This window comes from Oncorhynchus nerka, linkage group LG26 (assembly GCF_034236695.1).
Source record: "Oncorhynchus nerka isolate Pitt River linkage group LG26, Oner_Uvic_2.0, whole genome shotgun sequence".
Taxonomy (NCBI): Eukaryota; Metazoa; Chordata; class Actinopteri; order Salmoniformes; family Salmonidae; genus Oncorhynchus; species Oncorhynchus nerka.
The window spans coordinates 35,377,709-35,399,980 of NC_088421.1; the positions used below are offsets into that span (position 1 = coordinate 35,377,709).

The 22,272-nt window shown below is 46.0% G+C and overlaps 1 protein-coding gene across 6 annotated transcripts in view; it reads left to right on the forward strand.

The window, feature by feature from the left end:
- LOC115117678 (SUN domain-containing protein 1-like) overlaps positions 1-22,272 on the forward strand; it is a 57,723-nt gene that overhangs the window by 26,160 nt on the left and 9,291 nt on the right. For 5 of the 6 annotated variants that reach the window (XM_065010564.1, XM_065010563.1, XM_065010560.1 and 2 more), the window contains 11 exons: positions 4,584-4,772; positions 7,082-7,329; positions 7,841-7,867; positions 8,218-8,622; positions 9,101-9,235; positions 9,818-9,949; positions 11,407-11,490; positions 14,498-14,614; positions 15,652-15,783; positions 15,882-15,975; positions 16,635-16,693. In XM_065010564.1, the coding sequence (XP_064866636.1) occupies positions 4,657-4,772; positions 7,082-7,329; positions 7,841-7,867; positions 8,218-8,622; positions 9,101-9,235; positions 9,818-9,949; positions 11,407-11,490; positions 14,498-14,614; positions 15,652-15,783; positions 15,882-15,975; positions 16,635-16,693 (1,549 nt within the window). In that variant the 5' untranslated portion in view covers positions 4,584-4,656. The remainder of the gene's footprint in view (positions 1-4,583; positions 4,773-7,081; positions 7,330-7,840; positions 7,868-8,217; positions 8,623-9,100; positions 9,236-9,817; positions 9,950-11,406; positions 11,491-14,497; positions 14,615-15,651; positions 15,784-15,881; positions 15,976-16,634; positions 16,694-22,272) is intronic. The other variant, XM_065010562.1, reaches the window with a different exon arrangement.

The following is a 22,272-nucleotide window of genomic DNA, read 5'->3' on the forward strand; positions in this document are numbered from 1 at the left end:
CCTGAGGTTTTAGGGCCAGGAGGACACAACACACACAGGCCTGGGGATTGACTGATAGAGGAGGCCTCTACAGCCAGAGCCCCTGTTTATATGTTGGGGGCCTTTAGAGAAGGAGTGGCATCTGAGAACAGCCTGGCTGTGTGTGGGACCCACCCCCTGTTCCTCCTCCTGTGTTGCATTGTTTTAAATGGCTGCCACATGTTGTTGTTCAGAATGTAGTCTTATGGACTCTCACTATAGTGGTTTTAACATTGAATGAAACCATGTGTTTGTGCTTACATTTTGTTCCCGCCTCCCATCTCCATTACAGGAAGGGAAGATCTTGAACACAGTCAGTCAGCTAAGATGCTTTTCTCCTCCTCAACTGACCTGCTTGTCTGTCAGGGGGATTTAGATGACTGACATACAAAGGAGAGGAGACCCAACCTACTGTAGGATAATATTACCCTACTGCTGTGTGTTTAACATCAAATCCTGTGTGTGTGTGTGTGTGTGTGTGTGTGTGTGTGTGTGTGTGTGTGTGTACACACAAGCAATAGACAAGACTCTGAAAGGATCTGTTTCTTAGAGCCAATGTGGCAATAATGATTTGGATGTTCTATGATGGAATGTTGGCTCTGGTCTTGGCCTGCCTGCATCCTCAGCCAGGGGGTGTGGTCTGGTATGTGTGAGTCAGAGAGAGAGTTTCTAGCTTCCGCTGCAGAAGTGTCCAATTCTATATTCACAATATTTACATTCCGTCTCCACTCCACACCTTACTGGCTCAAACTGGTATATTTTTTTTACATTTACAGTTGAAGTCGGAAGTTTACATACACCTTAGCTAAATATATTTAAACTCATTTTTATACAATTCCTTAATCCGAGTAAAAATTCCCTGTCTTAGGTCAGTCAGTTAGGATCACCACTTTATTTTAAGAATGTGAAATGTCAGAATAATAGAGTGATTTATTTCTTTCATAACACCACGTGTTTCAGAAGTTTACATACACTCAATTGTTTAACTTGGGTCAAACGTTTCAGGTAGCCTTCCACAAGCTTTCCACAATAAGTTGGGTGAATTTTGGCCCATTCCTCCTGACAGAGCTGGTGTAACTGAGTCAGGTTTGTCAGGGCTTTGCTAGGCCTTTTTCAGTTCTGCCCACACATTTTCTATAGGATTGAGGTCAGGTATTTGTGATGGCCACTCCAATACCTTGACTTTGTTCTTAAGCCATTTTGCCACAACTTTGGAAGTATGCTTGGGGTCATTGTCCATTTGGAAGACCCATTTGCGACAAAGCTTTAACTTCCTGACTGATGTCTTGAGATGTTGCTTCAATATATCCACATAATTTTCTGTCCTCATGATGCCATCTATTTTGTGAAGTGCACCAGTCCCTCCTGCAGCAAAGCACACCACAACATTTTTAATTATTCAATGACAGCCTAGGAACAGTGGGTTAACTGCCTTTTTCAGGGGCAGAACGACAGATTTGTACCTTGTCAGCTCGGGGATTCGATCTTGCAACCTTTCGGTTTCTATACTCACATACATCATTCAAACACTTTCAGAAACTTCAGAGTGTTTTCTATCCAATACTAATAATAATATGCATATATTAGCAACTGGGACTGAGGAGCAGGCCGTTTACTCTGGGCACCTCTGGGCACCTTTCATCCAAGCTACTCAATACTGCCCCTGCAGCCATAAGAAGTTAACAAGACATTTGTGGAGTGGTTGAAAAACGACCAACCTAAGTGTATGTAAACTTCTGACTTCAACTGTACAGGATCTTATCCAAAAATGTTATACACTGCTCAAAAAAATAAAGGGAACACTAAAATAACACATCCTAGATCTGAATGAATGAAATATTCTCCATAAATACTTTTTTCTTTACATAGTTGAATGTGCTGACAACAAAATCACACAATTATCAATGGAAATCAAATGTATCAACCTATGACCTCCCTACAATGCCTGGGCATGCTCCTGATGAGGTGGCGGATGGTCTCCTGAGGGATCTCCTCCCAGACCTGGACTAAAGCATCCCCCAACTCCTGGACAGTCTGTTGGTGGATGGAGCGAGACATGATGTCCCAGATGTGCTCAATTGGATACAGGTCTGGGGAACGGGCGGGCCAGTCCATAGCATCAATGCCTTCCTCTTGCAGGAACTGCTGACACACTCCAGCCACATGAGGTCTAGCATTGTCTCGCATTAGGAGGAACCCAGGGCCAACCGCACCAGCATATGGTCTCACAAGGGGTCTGAGGATCTCATCTCGGTACCTAATGGCAGTCAGGCTACCTCTGGCGAGCACATGGAGGGCTGTGCGGCCCCCCAAAGAAATGCCACCCCACACCATGACTGACCCACCACCAAACTGGTCATGCTGGAGGATGTTGCAGGCAGCAGAACGTTCTCCACGGCGTCTCCAGACTCTGTCACGTCTGTCACGTGCTCAGTGTGAACCTGCTTTCATCTGTGAAGAGCACAAGGCGCCAGTGGCGAATTTGCCAATCTTGGTGTTCTCTGGCAACTGCCAAACGTCCTGCACGGTGTTGGGCTGTAAGCACAACCTCCACCTGTGGACGTCGGGCCCTCCTACCACCCTCATGGAGTCTGTTTCTGACCGTTTGAGCAGACACATGCACATTTGTGGCCTGCTGGAGGTCATTTTGCAGGGCTCTGGCAGTGCTCCTCCTGCTCCTCCTTGCGCAAAGGCGGAGGTAGCGGTCCTGCTGCTTGGTTGTTGCCCTCCTACGGCCTCATCCACGTCTCCTGATGTACTGGCCTGTCTCCTGGTAGCGCCTCCATGCTCTGGACACTACGCTGACAGACACAGCAAACCTTCTTGCCACAGCTCACATTGATGTGCCATCCTGGATGAGCTGCACTACCTGAGCCACTTGTGTGGGTTGTAGACTCCGTCTCATGCTACGACTAGAGTGAAAGCACCGCCAGCATTCAAAAGTGACCAAAACATCAGCCAGGAAGCATAGGAACTGAGAAGTGGTCTGGTCACCATCTGCAGAACCACTCCTTTATTGGTGGTGTCTTGCTAAATGCCTATAATTTCCACCTGTTGTCTATTCCATTTGCACAAGAGCATGTGAAATTTATTGTCAATCAGTGTTGCTTCCTAAGTGGACAGTTTGATTTCACAGAAGTGTGATTGACTTGGAGTTACATTGTGTTTAAGTGTTCCCTTTATTTTTTTGAGCAGTGTATATTTTCATACTGGTCCTCTGTGGGATATGAACCCACAACCCTGGTGTTGCAAGCACCATGTTCTACCAACTAAGCCACACAGGACTGGTCTATGGTGTCCTTATCCATTCTATTATATACTGTATCTGTCTGGGCCTCTCTCCTCTTTCACACGCAGTCCTCGTTCTTCCTCCATTTGTATTATTTCCTTGTGTTTATTGGGTGAGTCATTTCCTGAGAGCCCAGTGTTCAGCTCCAGGAACAGTTCCTGTGGTAACATTCTCACCCTACTGAGCTGTTACAGCTGTCCCAATGCTGTGTTGCTGTTGTTTACAAAACAACGTGTCTCTCTAGTTTATATGTGTGACTAAGATACAGACAATGGATGGGAGGAAGTTGGGAATGTCCGTATTAATCATGTTGTGTTAACTAATCCCTGGGCCTGCATTAATAAAGCTCTTAGAGTAGGAGTGCTGATCTGGGATCAGTTTACCCTTTTAGGTGATAATGAATAAGTTAACTGTTATGAATACTGGCCCTGACTGACTCAGTGGGAGAGGGTTGTTGATTTAATGTTGAGGTAAGCTGAAACCACAGAAGTGCTGGTCTGATTCAGACCAAGGCCTCTGATAGGCCTACAGCAAGTGATAAGAAGCCCAGGCACTGTGACTGAGTCATATAGTACCTAAATTCACCACACTTCTCTCCTTTCCTCCCTCCCCCTCGGTTTCTATCCATCCCTCTGTTTCTATCCATCCCTCTGTTTCTATCCATCCCTCGGTTTCTATCCATCCCTCTCTTTCTATCCATCCCTCGGTTTCTATCCATCCCTCGGTTTCTATCCATCCCTCGGTTTCTATCATCCCTCTCTTTCTATCCATCCCTCTCTTTCTATCCATCCCTCTCTTTCTATCCATCCCTCTCTTTCTATCCATCCCTCTCTTTCTATCCATCCCTCTCTTTCTATCCATCCCTCTCTTTCTATCCATCCCTCTCTTTCTATCCATCCCTCTCTTTCTATCCATCCCTCTCTTTCTATCCATCCCTCTCTTTCTATCCATCCCTCTCTTTCTATCCATCCCTCTGTTTCTATCCATCCCTCTGTTTCTATCCATCCTATCCATCCCTCTCTTTCTATCCATCCCTCTCTTTCTATCCATCCCTCTCTTTCTATCCATCTCATTTTTTCTCCCTTGCCATATCACACTGTATCATCTCTTCCCCTGTCCTCTCTGTCCTCTCTTTCCTCTCATCTCTTCCCCTGTCCTCTCTTTCCTCTTTTTCTTTGCCATCTCACTATCCCACTCTCTTGCCATCTCCTCTCTTCCTCTCATCTCTTTCTCCTGCTCTCTCTTTCTTCTCTCTCTTTCCCTCTTCTGTCCTTAGCTCCAGCTACTCGACTGTGGCCCTAGAGTTTGAGAAGGTGCATCAGATCGCTCCCGTGTTCAACTCACCCAGGATGTCGCGGCGGAGCCTGCGTCTGCAGACCACTGGCGGTCTCTATGGCAACGACAGCCTGGCTGACTTCTCCTCTCAGAGCCACAGCAGCGGAGGGTCCAGTCAGAGAGAGTCATGGTAAGAGTACACAGGGTCCAGTCAGAGAGAGTCATGGTCAGACTACACAGGGTCCAGTCAGAGAGAGTCACGGTCAGACTACACAGGGTCCAGTCAGAGAGAGTCACGGTCAGACTACACAGGGTCCAGTCAGAGAGAGTCACGGTCAGACTACACAGGGTCCAGTCAGAGAGAGTCACGGTCAGACTACACAGGGTCCAGTCAGAGAGAGTCACGGTCAGACTACACAGGGTCCAGTCAGAGAGAGTCACGGTCAGACTACACAGGGTCCGGTCAGACTACACAGGGTCCAGTCAGAGAGAGTCACGGTCAGACTCACAGGGTCAGAGAGAGAGTCACGGTACACAGGGTCCAGTCAGAGAGAGTCACGGTCAGACTACACAGGGTCCAGTCAGAGAGAGTCACGGTCAGACTACACAGGGTCCAGTCAGAGAGAGGGTCACGGTCAGACTACACAGGGTCCAGTCAGAGAGAGTCACGGTCAGACTACACAGGGTCCAGTCAGAGAGAGTCACGGTCAGACTACACAGGGTCCAGTCAGAGAGAGTCACGGTCAGACTACACAGGGTCCAGTCAGAGAGAGACTCACAGGGTCCAGTCAGACTAGACTACAGGGTCCAGTCAGAGAGGGTCCAGTCACGGTCAGACTACACAGGGTCCAGTCAGAGAGAGCCACGGTAAGACTACACAGGGTCCAGTCAGAGAGAGTCACGGTCAGACTACACAGGGTCCAGTCAGAGAGAGTCACGGGTCAGACTCCAGTCAGAGAGAGTCACAGGGTCCAGTCAGAGAGAGTCACGGTCAGACTCCAGTCAGAGAGAGTCACGGTCAGACTACACAGGGTCCAGTCAGAGAGAGTCACGGTAAGACTACACAGGGTCCAGTCAGAGAGAGTCACGGTCAGACTACACAGGGTCCAGTCAGAGAGAGTCACGGTCAGACTACACAGGGTCCAGTCAGAGAGTCACGGTCAGACTACACAGGGTCCAGTCAGAGAGAGTCACGGTCCAGACTACACAGGGTCCAGTCAGAGAGAGTCACGGTCAGACTACACAGGGTCCAGTCAGAGAGAGTCACGGTCAGACTACACAGGGTCCAGTCAGAGAGAGTCACGGTCAGACTACACAGGGTCCAGTCAGAGAGAGTCACGGTCCAGACTACACAGGGTCCAGTCAGAGAGAGTCACGGTCAGACTACACAGGGTCCAGTCAGAGAGAGTCACGGTCAGACTACACAGGGTCCAGTCAGAGAGAGTCACGGTCAGACTACACAGGGTCCAGTCAGAGAGAGTCACGGTCAGACTACACAGGGTCCAGTCAGAGAGAGTCACGGTCAGACTACACAGGGTCCAGTCAGAGAGAGTCACGGTCAGACTACACAGGGTCCAGTCAGAGAGAGTCACGGTCAGACTACACAGGGTCCAGTCAGAGAGAGTCACGGTCAGACTACACAGGGTCCAGTCAGAGAGGGTCACGGTCAGACTACACAGGGTCCAGTCAGAGAGAGTCACGGTCAGACTACACAGGGTCCAGTCAGAGAGAGTCACGGTCAGACTACACAGGGTCCAGTCAGAGAGAGTCACGGTCAGACTACACAGGGTCCAGTCAGAGAGGGTCACGGTCAGACTACACAGGGTCCAGTCAGAGAGGGTCACGGTCAGACTACACAGGGTCCAGTCAGAGAGAGTCAGACTACACAGGGTCAGACTACACAGGGTCCAGTCAGAGAGAGTCACGGTCAGACTACACAGGGTCCAGTCAGAGAGAGTCACGGTCAGACTACACAGGGTCCAGTCAGAGAGAGTCACGGTCAGACTACACAGGGTCCAGTCAGAGAGAGTCACGGTCAGACTACACAGGGTCCAGTCAGAGAGAGTCACGGTCAGACTACACAGGGTCCAGTCAGAGAGAGTCATGGTACAGACTACACAGGGTCCAGTCAGAGAGAGTCACGGTCAGACTACACAGGGTCCAGTCAGAGAGAGTCATGGTACAGACTACACAGGGGAAGGGAGTCAATAGCCACACACAAACCCACTCATGCAAACACAAAAGTTAGAAATATTAGCCTTATATTAACATGAAATATGTACACACAGAGGCAGCTGGAGGCAGATACACACAGGGGCAGCTGGAGGCAGATACACACAGGGGCAGCTGGAGGCAGATACACACAGGGGCAGCTGGAGGCAGATACACACAGGGGCAGCTGGAGGCAGATACACACAGGGGCAGCTGGAGACAGATACACACAGGGGCAGGCACACACTGACTTCTATAATCTCTATCAATCTCTCTCCTGTCTCTCAGGATGGTGAGGAGCAGAAAGCATCAGCAGCAGTCTGCCTCCAGCTCCCTGTCCCTGAACCAGTCCCTGTCCCTGAACCAGTCCCTGTCCCTGAACCAGACGCCACGCAAGACCCTGTCCTTCTCCACTACCAACACTCCCTCTACGGGCTGCACCACTGCCAGCGATGCCTCCCTGCTATCCTCCATCCTGGACCAGTCCAGTCTCCGTCAGCGATCCACCACCACTACTACCACAGACGGCTACTGGGGTCAGTCCAAGAGGAAAGGGCAGGGCATGGGTCATACGATCAGAGGAAGGGTTACGTTTGATAGAGAGGATACATCAGCTCTATTCTGGTCCCAGACCTGTACGGTATGTGCATTAGCCAACTCCTCCGACTATCGTTGGCTTGACATGACTGGTATGGTCAGACAGTCTGTCATACAATGGCTAAAGCACAGGTCTAGGACCAGTCAACCGCATTAGAATATAAGACTAGGACGGTAGCAGTTTAAGCTAACTAGCTAGCATGCTAATTTGAATTAGTTTGGTGTTTGCGTGTCTATCTGATATGTAAGGCAGGACTGATGAATGGTTTGTGGGATTAGCAGGGGAGAGACGGGGCAGGCTGATTGTATCATCTCTCCATTGAATCCCTTTGATGTGCTTTTCCAGAGATTAGCTGTGTTATTACCCGTGTGACCCAACACAATGAATGAATAAGTATTCAATGATCTCCCTCTGGCTTGGATGATTTCATAATGCTTTATTTCCTCTAGGTTCAGATCAGGATACCAGTCTGAAAGGTGAGACTTCACCATTCATTCTAATGATATTTCTGAGCGTTCACCTGGTAGTGATCTTTTATTACACATCATCACAACACTTTTCCAGGAAGTAAACACAGGCTTTAAGGCTAGAGCTCTGATGTGCAACATAATGATATTTCTGAGCATTCACCCGGTAGTGATCTTTTATTACGCATCATCACAACACTTTTCCAGGAAGTAAATACAGGCTTTAAGGCTAGAGCTCTAATGTACAAAATAACGATATTTTGAGACCATATAAATGGACCGGTGAGAAATATCTGAAGAAAGGGTTTTCTAGTCAGAGTTGTACTTAAACATGTTCCTCTTGTGTGTGTTTCCCCCAGGGAGGAGTTCAAGGGCGGACCACAGCTCAACGGGTGCGAACGGCGGCGTCAACACGGTGTCGCACAGCCACGCCATGGTCGCCAACGGTTACATCTGTAAAGACTGTTCCATACACTCTGAGAGGAAAGAATCTCTCACCACGTACTCCTCCTCTTCCTCGTCTCAGGCTGCCTCTGCAGCAGCAGCTGCCGCCACCTTCTCCTCTTCCTCGTCTCAGGCTGCCTCTGCAGCAGCCCCCGCCCTTTCATCCTCTTCCTCGTCTCAGGCTGCCTCTGCAGCAGCCGCCGCCCTTTCATCCTCTTCCTCGTCTCAGGCTGCCTCTGCAGCAGCCGCCGCCATCTCATCATCATCAGCCTCATCCTCCAGTTTATACAGCACGGTCAAGAGTCAGAGGAGCAAGACAGGTGAGAACCGTACCTAGTGTGCACACAACTGACTGGGGAGTGAAACAGGGTTGTGTTCATTAGGCACCAAATGGAAGAAAACCGACTGAACATGGAGGGACAACCTGGACGCTCATTTCATTTTCTATTGCAAAATGCTTTCTGTTGCATTCCCTAATGAACATGACCCACTCTTCCTCTCCTAGGAACAAGGTAAACAGGAGGTTCTTTCTGTTTGATGGTTACCAACCTGTGCATATCACACTGTTTCCTTCATTTATCAAATCTCGGAGTCCCGTTAGAAGACCACTTTAAAAGCCCAGAATGCCCAAAATAAGTGAAAATGATCAGTCATCCAGCCAGTTCTTGTGTGTTTCTCTGTTTCTGTTTGCTTGTTAGTGCTGACGCTACGTGGGTTTCCACTTAGGAGAAGGACCCATTTCTTTACCTTTTATATGTCTGGCTAAGTTAACTAACCTGCCGTTCTTTCTCTGTCTAGGTCTCCTGGTGTCAGTCTCTAACACGTGTGTCCACTACAGCAGACGAGCCCTGACCCCCATAGTGTCCCTGATGACACTGCTCTTCCAGAATGTTCTGTGGCTGGGCACAAGAGCCAGGAGCCACTCAGGCAAAGGTATACGAGATACTTACTACTGGGGTCTGTTCAGAGGGGCGCAACTCCACAAAATGTTCACGTAGAAATGCATTATGTCGAACAGATATGGTGCAGAATTGGGCATCATATCAGCTCTATTCATTGTATTTCTATCTGCAAATTTCACCTCACTGAATTCCCCCTTATACTACTTCCCTTCACACCCATCTCCTCTCCTTCTTTTTTTTACTGTCTTTCGTGGTTTGATTTATTCAAAGCTGTTCAACCTGATAGTCTCAAGGGACTGGACTCCAGTTAATCGTAATAGTGCTATAAAAATATATATTTTTAAGATTCAAAGGAATTTCCACTCCTGTCTCTTCCCAGCCTCAAAACTGTGACGTTCGAGGTGGAAATGGAATAGCCTGGTCCCAGATCTGTATGAGCCTTAACATTAGTCAGATGACTTGTTTAAATGAAGCAAAAACACAAAATTATAGTCTGAGTTGTCGGCTAAATAAAGACAAATACTGATCTGGTCCCGGGCTGGAATGGGTACGGGGGTTTAACAGACAGATTATCTGATCTGACCTTTGATGTGTGATATGGTTGTGTCACTAGGTGTCCTGGCGTCCCTCTTAGACAGGGCCAGATGGGCTGTCTCCTCCAGCGCGTCCCGTGTCTCTTGGCTCTTTAAGCAGACCACTCTCCACAGGATGATGGGCTACAGGGCCAACGGCTACGAAGGCAAAGGTACCTGACCCACCGCCGAGCTGAGGTCAGGAGGCATGGGTCAAAGGTCATCGATCATCAACACTGACCTTAGTGACCTCTTTATTTTCAGCCCTCTATTTCCGCTGTCCGCTGACACGACTTCTTTCTCAAGCTCTTGGTCTTTGCATTTCTGTGTCTGTGAAAACATATCTGTGAAGGCTGGGCATAAGGTTAACTGTGCATGTATAGTAATGGTTTGGTGGATTATAATGTAGAGGAAAGCTTCTCTCCACAGTATGTACACATGCTGTTTTCTACTGTAGTTTCACCACAGATAACTCTATTTCAGTCTTCAGAGCCTCTCTCCAGCTCTATCCATCTACCTCTGTTCAGTCGTGGCCAAAAGTTTTGAGAATGACACACATATTAATTTTCACAAAGTCTGCTGCCTCTCCCTCTCTGTCTGTCTCTCATCTTTGTTTTCCCCCTACACTCTCTCTGTCTGTCTGTCTCTCATCTTTGTTTTCCCCCTACACTCTCTCCCTCTCTCTGTCTGTCTCTCATCTTTGTTTTCCCCCTACACTCTCTCCCTCTCTCTGTCTGTCTCTCATCTTTGTTTTCCCCTCCCTATCTTTGTTTTCCCCCTACTCTCTCCCTCTCTCTGTCTGTCTCTCATCTTTGTTTTCCCCCCCCTACACTCTCTCCCTCTCTCTGTCTGTCTCTCATCTCTTGTTTTCCCCCTGTCTGTCTCTCATCTTTGTTTTCCCCCTACACTCTCTCCCTCTCTGTCTGTCTCTCATCTTTGTTTTCCCCCTACACTCTCTCCCTCTCTCTGTCTGTCTCTCATCTTTGTTTTCCCCCTCTCTCATCTTTGTTTTCCCCCTCTCTGTCTGTCTCATCTTTGTTTTCCCCTACACTCTCCCTCTCTGTCTGTCTCATCTTTGTTTTCCCCTACTCTCTCCCTCTCTCTGTCTGTCTCTCATCTGTCTCTGTTTTCCCCTTCTCCCTCTCTGTCTGTCTCATCTTTGTTTTCCCCCTACACTCTCTCCCTCTCTCTGTCTGTCTCATCTTTGTTTTCCCCCTACACTCTCTCCCTCTCTCTGTCTGTCTCTCATCTTTGTTTTCCCCCTACACTCTCTCCCTCTCTGTCTGTCTCATCTTTGTTTTCCCCCTACACTCCCCTCTCTCCTTTGTTTTCCCCTACACTCTCTCTCTGTCTGTCTCTCTTTTTCCCCCTATCCATCTCTGTTTTAATCTCTCCCTCTCTGTCTGTCTCTCTTCATCCATCTCTGTTTTAATACAGGTCCACTTGATTACGTTAACAAATGTTCTTTTTTCCACTTTGGTTGGTTCCCTTGGTGACAAATTTCCCTCTTACCCTCTCTTTCTTGTGTGTCCAAATATATTATACGTCACACGCTCTTGGTCGCCACTCGCCTGCAGAATGTAATGTTTTGTTATGTAAATATGATGATTAATAGTTTGTTGTGTTGCAGCTCACTCCAGTTACTGTGGGAGCATGAATGTAAAAGACCACGTGATGGGAGACGGACACCACCACTTTTTGAATGGCTCGTTGTGTAAGTAGTCAACACGCTCACACACACACACACACACACACACACACAGACTCACACCCATGTGCATGCGCACGCACACACACACAAATTCCCTCTCAAGTGCTCTATACGTGCCAGTGGGCCACTTTGTCACCCTGATTGACCCAGAGTTAGTTCTATGCGTGACCTATTTCCAGATCAGTGCACAGGGGTTATATGAACCACTAGGGCCAGTGGCCAGCCGGTCACACCTCTTTCCCCAGTCAGTGACTGTACTCTGGCTACTGGTCTCCCTAGTCAGACACAGCAGGTGTTTGTGTGTTTCCATATAAGCTCTGAGAGTTTGTTTTTTTTAAAGATTGTTTTGAAAAGGCCGAAACCCATAAAGATCAATCAGATGTATCTCTGTGAATGTTTCACTTCACTTTAAAGATTGTTTCAAGGAAACTGGGAGAGGAAATAGCTAGTCCTGTAGGGTTACATTCCATGATGTCTTAACTAACATCTTCCTAAATTACACTGCTGTCAGACAGAATGACAAACGATCCTGACAATGCAGTTGAACAAGCGTCAAACAGAGAACAAAGGCCTGTTTGACACAGAAGCTGCTAATCCAAACATCTGGAGGGAGGAAGGGATGGGCTGTGTTACCAAAGAGAGAACCTGGAACGTTGCCTTTCTTTGTTGAACATGCGTACATCTCAGAATATTGCTTTTTCATATTAACGTGGTTCCTGTGTTCTAAGATCTGATCATCTACGCATTTTGAATAAAGACAACCTGGAACGCAACCAGAGATTGACAGAAAGACAGTTCTCTGTCAACTGTGTTGCAGCTCTTACACTGTGGACATTTCACTCATTCAGAAGCATTTTTTCTATGGTTGGTAGTTTTTATAATACTGGATTTTCCTTCATTCTTTTTTACATTCCAAAAAAAACAAATACATATAAACAAAATTGTACCGACATTCAAACAATGACTACATCTCATCTGCCCAGACCTGCAGGCTCACACTCCCATCCCTAGTGCCTGAATTATTGTTTGCAACTTGGTGTTAAATTGTACCAATGAGTTTTTCTCAGTTACACATGCTATTTCAATAATACATCATTACATCTTTCCATTGTGTCAATGATGGCGGATTGATCGACTTCCAAGTTTTTAGTATCTGTTTTTTCAAAATGATTGATGAGAAGAGAATCGTCCAGCCCATTGGGTGTCTCACTACACCCCCACATGACATGTCTTGAAATATGATTGATGAGAAGAGAATCGTCCAGCCCATTGGGTGTCTCACTACACCCCCACATGACATGTCTTGAAATATGATTGATGAGAAGAGAATCGTCCAGCCCATTGGGTGTCTCACTACACCCCCACATGACATGTCTTGAAATATGATTGATGAAGCCCAGTGGGTGTTTCACTATGATTCATGAGTGAGAATGTCTTGAAATATGATTGATGAGAAGAGAATCGCCCAGCCTCACTACACCCCACATGGGTGTCTCACTACACCCCACATGACATGTCTTGAAATATGATTGATGAGAAGAGATTGGGTGTCTCATCACCCCCATGACATGTCTTGAAATATGATTGATGAGAAGAGAATCGTCCAGCCCATTGGGTGTCTCACTACACCCCCACATGACATGTCTTGAAATATGATTGATGAGAAGAGAATCGTCCAGCCCATTGGGTGTCTCACTACACCCCCACATGACATGTCTTGAAATATGATTGATGAGAAGAGAATCGTCCAGCCCATTGGGTGTCTCACTGGGTGTCTCACTACACCCCACATGACATGTCTTGAAATATGATTGATTCGAGCCCAGTGGGTGTCTCACTACACCCCCACATGACATGTCTTGAAATATGATTGATTCATAAGAGAATCGTCCAGCCCAGTGGGTGTCTCACTACACCCCCACATGACATGTCTTGAAATATGATTGATGAGAAGAGAATCGTCCAGCCCAGTGGGTGTCTCACTACACCCCCACATGACATGTCTTGAAATATGATTGATTCATAAGAGAATCGTCCAGCCCATTGGGTGTCTCACTACACCCCCACATGACATGTCTTGAAATATGATTGATTGATAAGAGAATCGTCCAGCCCATTGGGTGTCTCACTACACCCCCACATGACATGTCTTGAAATATGATTGATGAGAAGAGAATCGTCCAGCCCATTGGGTGTCTCACTACACCCCCACATGACATGTCTTGAAATATGCAGACAGATGGATTAAAAGTACGTTTACGTTGTAATTCTTCTGATAGACAACTTTCTAGCTCCGCCCATAACGTCCAAACGTTGTATCATTCTCAGAAAGCATGGATTAGGGAGTCATTATTAGTTTTACACTTGAGACATGACTTCGCTGTTGTGCTGTAAAATTTCAGAATTGTTCTCTTGTATAATAAATTCTAAACATGACTTTATACTGGATTTAGCATACATTTTTGTTAACTGTAATTTCGTTAGTTATGCTCCAACTGTCCTTGCCTTTAGTTTTCCAAGTGGGCAAGTTTATTTAAATACGTTTCATTTTCTTCCATATTGTTTTAGTGTTCTTAGTTATGAAGTGGTTAATGTTCCTAGCTTCATCCTTTGAAAATAGACACACGAAAATATTCTGGGGATGAGCATGTGCATCTTCAGTATGTACCCATTGTTCCTCTTTAGTGTATTTAACTATATGTCACGAGTAAAAGCCCTGGGTGGCGACTTGATACATTTCCATGTCTGGAAGGTTAAACCACCCTCTGACTGAGGAAGATGGAAAACTTTCCTCTTTATTCGATTCATTTTATTTGAATGCTTTTACATTTCATACATTATTTAGAACTTTTATTTGACTTCTGATTTGTTACGTTATATACATTTTTTGCTTCTGAGTTACGTTGATGTTTATTGCATTTAATTTGACATAATTTTTCATTCATTTGTTTGTGTTTTGCTTGTTTTCTTTTCCTTGTCTGCCATCCATCCGTCATGTGGTCTGCCTCAGGTGACGACTGTAAAGGGAAGCAGCACCTGGAGACCAACACACTGGTCCACAGTCACACACAGACCTCCAGAACTCACCGTCTACTGGGGGGTCTGTGGACCCTTATAGCTTACACAGGTTATAATCCCCTTCCTCCTCCTCCTGGCTTCCTTACTAATCTAATACACATACAGGTTAACCCCCTTCCTCCTCTCCCTGGCCTCCTTCCTTACTGACCTAATACACATACTGGTTAACCCCCTTCCTCCTCTCCCTGGCCTCCTTCCTTACTGACCTAATACACATACTGGTTAACCCCCTTCCTCCTCTCCCTGGCCTCCTTCCTTACTGACCTAATACACATACTGGTTAACCCCCTTCCTCCTCTCCCTGGCCTCCTTCCTTACTGACCTAATACACATACCGGTTAACCCCACATACTTCCTCCTCTCCCCTGGCCTCCTTCCTTACTGACCTAATACACATACTGGTTAACCCCCTTCCTCCTCTCCCTGGCCTCCTTCCTTACTGACCTAATACACATACTGGTTAACCCCCTTCCGCCTCTCCCTGGCCTCCTTCCTTACTGACCTAATACACATACTGGTTAACCCCCTTCCTCCTCTCCCTGGCCTCCTTCCTTGGACAAGTTCTGGTAGTCCTTCCCTGACTCAGTCAGTTTGATTCTGTTGGGTGCCTAATGAATACGACCCTTACTTTATGAACCTTGTGCACATAGACTTTTCATAGGAATCTCTCATTGACATCAATGCAAATTATATACAAACTGTGGGTGTGGGGAAATACATTTCCCTTCCTTCCACTACGGGTCTAGGACCTGTTTTGTTGCACTGCTGATAGTGGCTGAGGTCAGGACTAGGCCCCAGAGAGCTGATCTGAAATCAGTTGTGAACTGAAGCCTCAGTATTGTTAATTGTCCTAATGCCCAGCATTTGTTATTACCATGTCATTATCACTCTATTTACTGAATTGAATCACTAAGATTTCTTAGGTTTTGACCTTTATTTTAACAGGTTAGTCTCATTGACATTGAGATTTAAAAAATCATATCTTTTTTAAGAGACACCTGGCCAAAATAGCAGCACATAAAGTTTCATAAAAAGACCATTTTCTAATGAAAGCTTCAACGTTGTGTGTTTGTTCTGACCTTCCAGGCTACTGTCTGCTCCAGCCAGGTTACTATGTAGTGAGGGCAGGCCTGGCGCTGGGGTCAGCAGTGGGGTCAGCAGTACGATCAGTGTCTCAGAGACTGCTGTCAGTGCTGTGTCTAGTCCTGGGAGCTCCAGGTTAGTTACCCTGTGTTGCATCCATCCTCTCTTCATCAGTATTTAGTTGTTATATCAGTTGCTCTTTCTTATATCATACGATACCACTCCCCCCCCAGGTAAAGCAGCCAGGCGGTTGTTGTGGTGTCTGGGGACAGGCTGGTACCAGCTGGTGTCTCTCATGTCTCTGTTCAACGTCTTCTTCCTGACCCGGTGAGAGCCTCCGTTACTGTATCCAACTCATGTGACTTTTGCCCGTGTAGTTCTCAGAAAGATCCATGTGTAGATGATTTTAATTGACCTACTATTGTCCTTTGTTATCGGAGGTTGGAGATTTAATTAACTGTGGCTGTAACTTTTGATTGATGTGATTGACAGCAGAGACATTTCAGATATCTGGGGCAAACCGTAGTAAAACAGCCAAATGTTTAGCAATGGAAAATTACAGGTTTTTGTCATTGGACAAGTTTACATTGTACCTTCCTGTGTGTGTTTGAGACCCAGTTATCATTGTGCATGTTTGATACATATTTGACTGTTCTTATGCAGGCTCTGTCTAACACGTTAAATCTTAATTAGATTGAATTATATTTAGGTTATATTTAGGCATTTGTCATTTCTTCAGATGAAATGAAATAATGAAAATAAAGGGTCAGGATAGATGGGTTCTGTCAATTAGATGCACATGACTGATATGATGATTGAATTATTTAGTCAAGACTTTTAAATATGACATTTTAATTCAATTATTTCTCTCATCTGAGGAAGGAAAGGTTACAGTGTCTTATCAGGTTATGTTTGACGGTGTGTGTGCGTATCAGGTGTGTTTTGCTCACTGCTCTCGCTTTCATGTGTGTGTATGTGTCTTTCAGGTGCCTGCCCAGAATGTGGAAGCTCCTCCTCTTCCTCCTTCCCTTCCTGCTATTCCTGTGTGAGTAACAGTGTGCTCACCTGACCTACTTCACACACAAACACGCTGATCTGTCAGCTGTGTAGCACCAGAGCTGTTAACCAGCCCCCCAGAGCTTGCTCCAAATCCAGCCCCAGATCTAGGTCACTCTTACTGGGCACACAGCTACAGAACCAGCCCTTCTGTGGAACAATACTTTTACACTGTACTTTCTAAATAAAATAAAATCAAATCCAATTTTATTTGTCACATACACATGGTTAGCAGATGTTAATGCGAGTGTAGCGAAATGCTTGTGCTTCTAGTTCCGACAATGCAGTAATAACCAACAAGTAATCTAACTAACAATTCCAAAACTACTGTCTTATACACAGTGTAAGGGGATAAAGAATATGTACATAAAGATATATGAATGAGTGATGGTACAGAGCAGCATAGGCAAGATACAGTAGATGGTATCGAGTGCAGTATATATACATATGAGATGAGTATGTAAACAAAGTGGCATAGTTAAAGTGGCTAGTGATACATGTATTACGTAAGGATGCAGTAGATGATATAGAGTACAGTATATACGTATGCATATGAGATGAATAATGTAGGGTATGTAACATTATATTAGGTAGCATTGTTTAAAGTGGCTAGTGATATATTTTACATCATTTCCCATCAATTCCCATTATTAAAGTGGCTGGAGTTGAGTCAGTGTCAGTGTGTTGGCAGCAGCCACTCAATGTTAGTGGTGGCTGTTTTTCAGTCTCTCGGTCCCAGCTTTGATGCACCTGTACTGACCTCGCCTTCTGGATGATAGCGGGGTGAACAGGCAGTGGCTCGGGTGGTTGTTGTCCTTGATGATCTTTATGGCCTTCCTGTAACATCGGGTGGTGTAGGTGTCCTGGAGGGCAGGTAGTTTGCCCCCGGTGATGCGTTGTGCAGACCTCACTACCCTCTGGAGAGCCTTACGGTTGTGGGCGGAGCAGTTGCCGTACCAGGCGGTGATACAGCCCACCAGGATGCTCTCGATTGTGCATCTGTAGAAGTTTGTGAGTGCTTTTGGTGACAAGCCGAATTTCTTCAGCCTCCTGAGGTTGAAGAGGCGCTGCTGCGCCTTCTTCACGATGCTGTCTGTGTGAGTGGACCAATTCAGTTTGTCTGTGATGTGTATGCCGAGGAACTTAAAACGTACTACCCTCTCCACTACTGTTCCATCGATGTGGATAGGGGGGTGTTCCCTCTGCTGTTTCCTGAAGTCCACAATCATCTCCTTAGTTTTGTTGACGTTGAGTGTGAGGTTATTTTCCTGACACCACACTCCGAGGGCCCTCACCTCCTCGCTGTAGGCCGTCTCGTCGTTGTTGGTAATCAAGCCTACCACTGTTGTGTCGTCCGCCAACTTGATGATTGAGTTGGAGGCGTGCGTGGCCACGCAGTCGTGGGTGAACAGGGAGTACAGGCGAGGGCTCAGAACGCACCCTTGTGGGGCCCCAGTGTTGAGGATCAGCGGGGTGGAGATGTTGTTGCCTACCCTCACCACCTGGGGGCGGCCCGTCAGGAAGTCCAGTACCCAGTTGCACAGGGCTGGGTCGAGACCCAGGGTCTCGAGCTTGATGACGAGCTTGGAGGGTACTATGGTGTTGAATGCCGAGCTGTAGTCGATGAACAGCATTCTCACATAGGTATTCCTCTTGTCCAGATGGGTTAGGGCAGTGTGCAGTGTGGTTGAGATTGCATCGTCTGTGGACCTATTTGGGCGGTAAGCAAATTGGAGTGGGTCTAGGGTGTCAGGTAGGGTGGAGGTGATATGGTCCTTGACTAGTCTCTCAAAGCACTTCATGATGACGGAAGTGAGTGCTACGGGGCGGTAGTCGTTTAGCTCAGTTACCTTAGCTTTCTTGGGAACAGGAACAATGGTGGCCCTCTTGAAGCATGTGGGAACAGCAGACTGGTACAGGGATTGATTGAATATGTCCGTAAACACACCGGCCAGCTGGTCTGCGCATGCTCTGAGGGCGCGGCTGGGGATGCCGTCTGGGCCTGCAGCCTTGCGAGGGTTAACACGTTTAAATGTCTTACTCACCTCGGCTGCAGGGAAGGAGAGTCCGCATGTTTTTGTTGTAGGCCGTGTCAGTGGCACTGTATTGTCCTCAAAGCGGGCAAAAAAGTTATTTAGTCTGCCTGGTAGCAAGACATCCTGGTCCGTGACGGGGCTGGTTTTCTTCTTGTAGTCCGTGATTGACTGTAGACCCTGCCACATACAGTGCCTTGCGAAAGTATTCGGCCCCCTTGAACTTTGCGACCTTTTGCCACATTTCAGGCTTCAAACATAAAGATATAAAACTGTATTTTTTTGTGAAGAATCAACAACAAGTGGGACACAGTCATGAAGTGGAACGACATTTATTGGATATTTCAAACTTTTTTAACAAATCAAAAACTGAAATATTGGGCGTGCAAAATTATTCAGCCCCCTTAAGTTAATACTTTGTAGCGCCACCTTTTGCTGCGATTACAGCTGTAAGTCGCTTGGGGTATGTCTCTATCAGTTTTGCACATCGAGAGACTGACATTTTTTCCCATTCCTCCTTGCAAAACAGCTCGAGCTGAGTGAGGTTGGATGGAGAGCATTTGTGAACAGCAGTTTTCAGTTCTTTCCACAGATTCTCGATTGGATTCAGTTCTGGACTTTGACTTGGCCATTCTAACACCTGGATATGTTTATTTTTGAACCATTCCATTGTAGATTTTGCTTTATGTTTTGGATCATTGTCTTGTTGGAAGACAAATCTCCATCCCAGTCTCAGGTCTTTTGCAGACTCCATCAGGTTTTCTTCAAGAATGGTCCTGTATTTGGCTCTATCCATCTTCCCATCAATTTTAACCATCTTCCCTGTCCCTGCTGAAGAAAAGCAGGCCCAAACCATGATGCTGCCACCACCATGTTTGACAGTGGGGATGGTGTGTTCAGGGTGATGAGCTGTGTTGCTTTTAGGCCAAACATAACGTTTTGCATTGTTGCCAAAAAGTTCAATGTTGGTTTCATCTGACCAGAGCACCTTCTTCCACATGTTTGGTGTGTCTCCCAGGTGGCTTGTGGCAAACTTTAAACAACACTTTTTATGGATATCTTTAAGAAATGGCTTTCTTCTTGCCACTCTTCCATAAATGCCAGATTTGTGCAATATACGACTGATTGTTGTCCTATGGACAGAGTCTCCCACCTCAGCTGTAGATCTCTACAGTTCATCCAGAGTGATCATGGGCCTCTTGGCTGCATCTCTGATCAGTCTTCTCCTTGTATGAGCTGAAAGTTTAGAGGGACGGCCAGGTCTTGGTAGATTTGCAGTGGTCTGATACTCCTTCCATTTCAATATTATCGCTTGCACAGTGCTCCTTGGGATGTTTAAAGCTTGGGAAATCTTTTTGTATCCAAATCCGGCTTTAAACTTCTTAACAACAGTATCTCGGACCTGCCTGGTGTGTTCCTTGTTCTTCATGATGCTCTCTGCGCTTTTAACGGACCTCTGAGACTATCACAGTGCAGGTGCATTTATACGGAGACTTGATTACACACAGGTGGATTGTATTTATCATCATTAGTCATTTAGGTCAACATTGGATCATTCAGAGATCCTCACTGAACTTCTGGAGAGAGTTTGCTGCACTGAAAGTAAAGGGGCTGAATAATTTTGTACGCCCAATTTTTCAGTTTTTGATTTGTTAAAAAAGTTTGAAATATCCAATAAATGTCGTTCCACTTCATGATTGTGTCCCACTTGTTGTTGATTCTTCATAAAAAAATACAGTTTTATATCTTTATGTTTGAAGCCTGAAATGTGGCAAAAGGTCGCAAAGTTCAAGGGGGCTGAATAATTTCGCAAGGCACTGTACCTCTTGTGTCTGAGCCGTTGAATTGAGATTCTACTTTGTCTCTATACTAACGCTTAGCTTGTTTGATAGCCTTGCGGAGGGAATAGCTGCACTGTTTGTATTCGGTCATGTTACCAGTCACCTTGCCCTGATTAAAAGCAGTGGTTCGCGCTTTCAGTTTCACGCGAATGCTACCATCAATCCACGGTTTCTGGTTAGGGAATGTTTTAATCATTGCTATGGGAACGACATCTTCAACGCACGTTCTAATGAACTCGCACACCGAATCAGCGTATTCGTCAATGTTGTTATCTGACGCAATACGAAACATATCCCAGTCCACGTGATGGAAGCAGTCTTTGGGTGTGGAGTCAGCTTGGTCGGACCAGCGTTGGACAGACCTCAGCGTGGGAGCTTCTTGTTTTAGTTTCTGTCTGTAGGCAGGGATCAACACAATGGAGTCGTGGTCAGCTTTTCCGAAAGGAGGGCGGGCAGGGCCTTATATGCGTCGCGGAAGTTAGAGTAACAATGATCCAAGGTTTTTCCACCCCTGGTTGCGCAATCGATATGCTGATAAAATTTAGGGAGTCTTGTTTTCAGATTAGCCTTGTTAAAATCCCCAGCTACAATGAATGCAGCCTCCGGATAAATGGATTCCAGTTTGCAAAGAGTCAAATAAAGTTTGTTCAGAGCCATCGATGTGTCTGCTTGGGGGGGGATATATACGGCTGTGATTATAATCGAAGAGAATTCTCTTGGTAGATAATGCGGTCGACATTTGATTGTGAGGAATTCTAAATCAGGTGAACACATTTCTTCTACACTAACAGTCTACTCAGAAAAGCACGGACTTGCATTCATAAACCCACAAGTGTGGTAGAAAATCGGTTCAAATATGACACAATCAAGAACTTTGAATTCAATTATAGACTTTTAATACAAGAGTATAGCAAGCCGGAGTGCTCCGCGGAACACACACCTTTTCCAGAGCCCTGGCTCCAGTATTTATCCACATATTGCATATGAGCCCATCCCACATGCAAATGCAGTTACATTCCAATCCGTGCATCCTGCTTGTTCAGCTCAATAACGCCCATACCTGCTTTCCGTCAGATTATAATGATGACAAGACCCTTGCTTTGTTCCTGCACTTAGCTAAATGCATTCTTTTGTTTATGTATTATCTAGGATCAGCAGACTGTGTCTCCTCAGTTTCTAGCGTGTCCAGCTATACTAAAAATACTATACATTCCTCTATTTTACAGCCCTATGCTTTGGCTCTGCACTTAGCTCAATATGTTACTATGTATGTGTGTCTTTATCTCAGAGCAACAGACTATGTGTCTTCTCTGTCATTCCTTCTGCATCTCTACATCCTAAAAATATGCAAACTATGTCTATTGGTCATCAGTTAGTCATTTGACTGACCCCCTCCTTTGTATATCCCTCTGGCCTTGGTATGTCCAGCTATCCTAGCACCTGTGTCACCTTCCCTTCATGTAGTCTGTTTTTAGTGTTCAGCTATTCTATACATCTTATGCATTTGTCTATGTGTTATATTTGCTCCCACACAAGCTACTATCAAATCCCCAAATTCATGCATAAACACAAAAAACATAAATAATAGAAGCCTAAGAAACAACAGGTGCTATACCAATAAAGCTTTCCCTGCATTTATGGTAACGACAGGCAGGTTGTTGCATAATGTAGTTCCTGTTGATTCATTTCCCTGT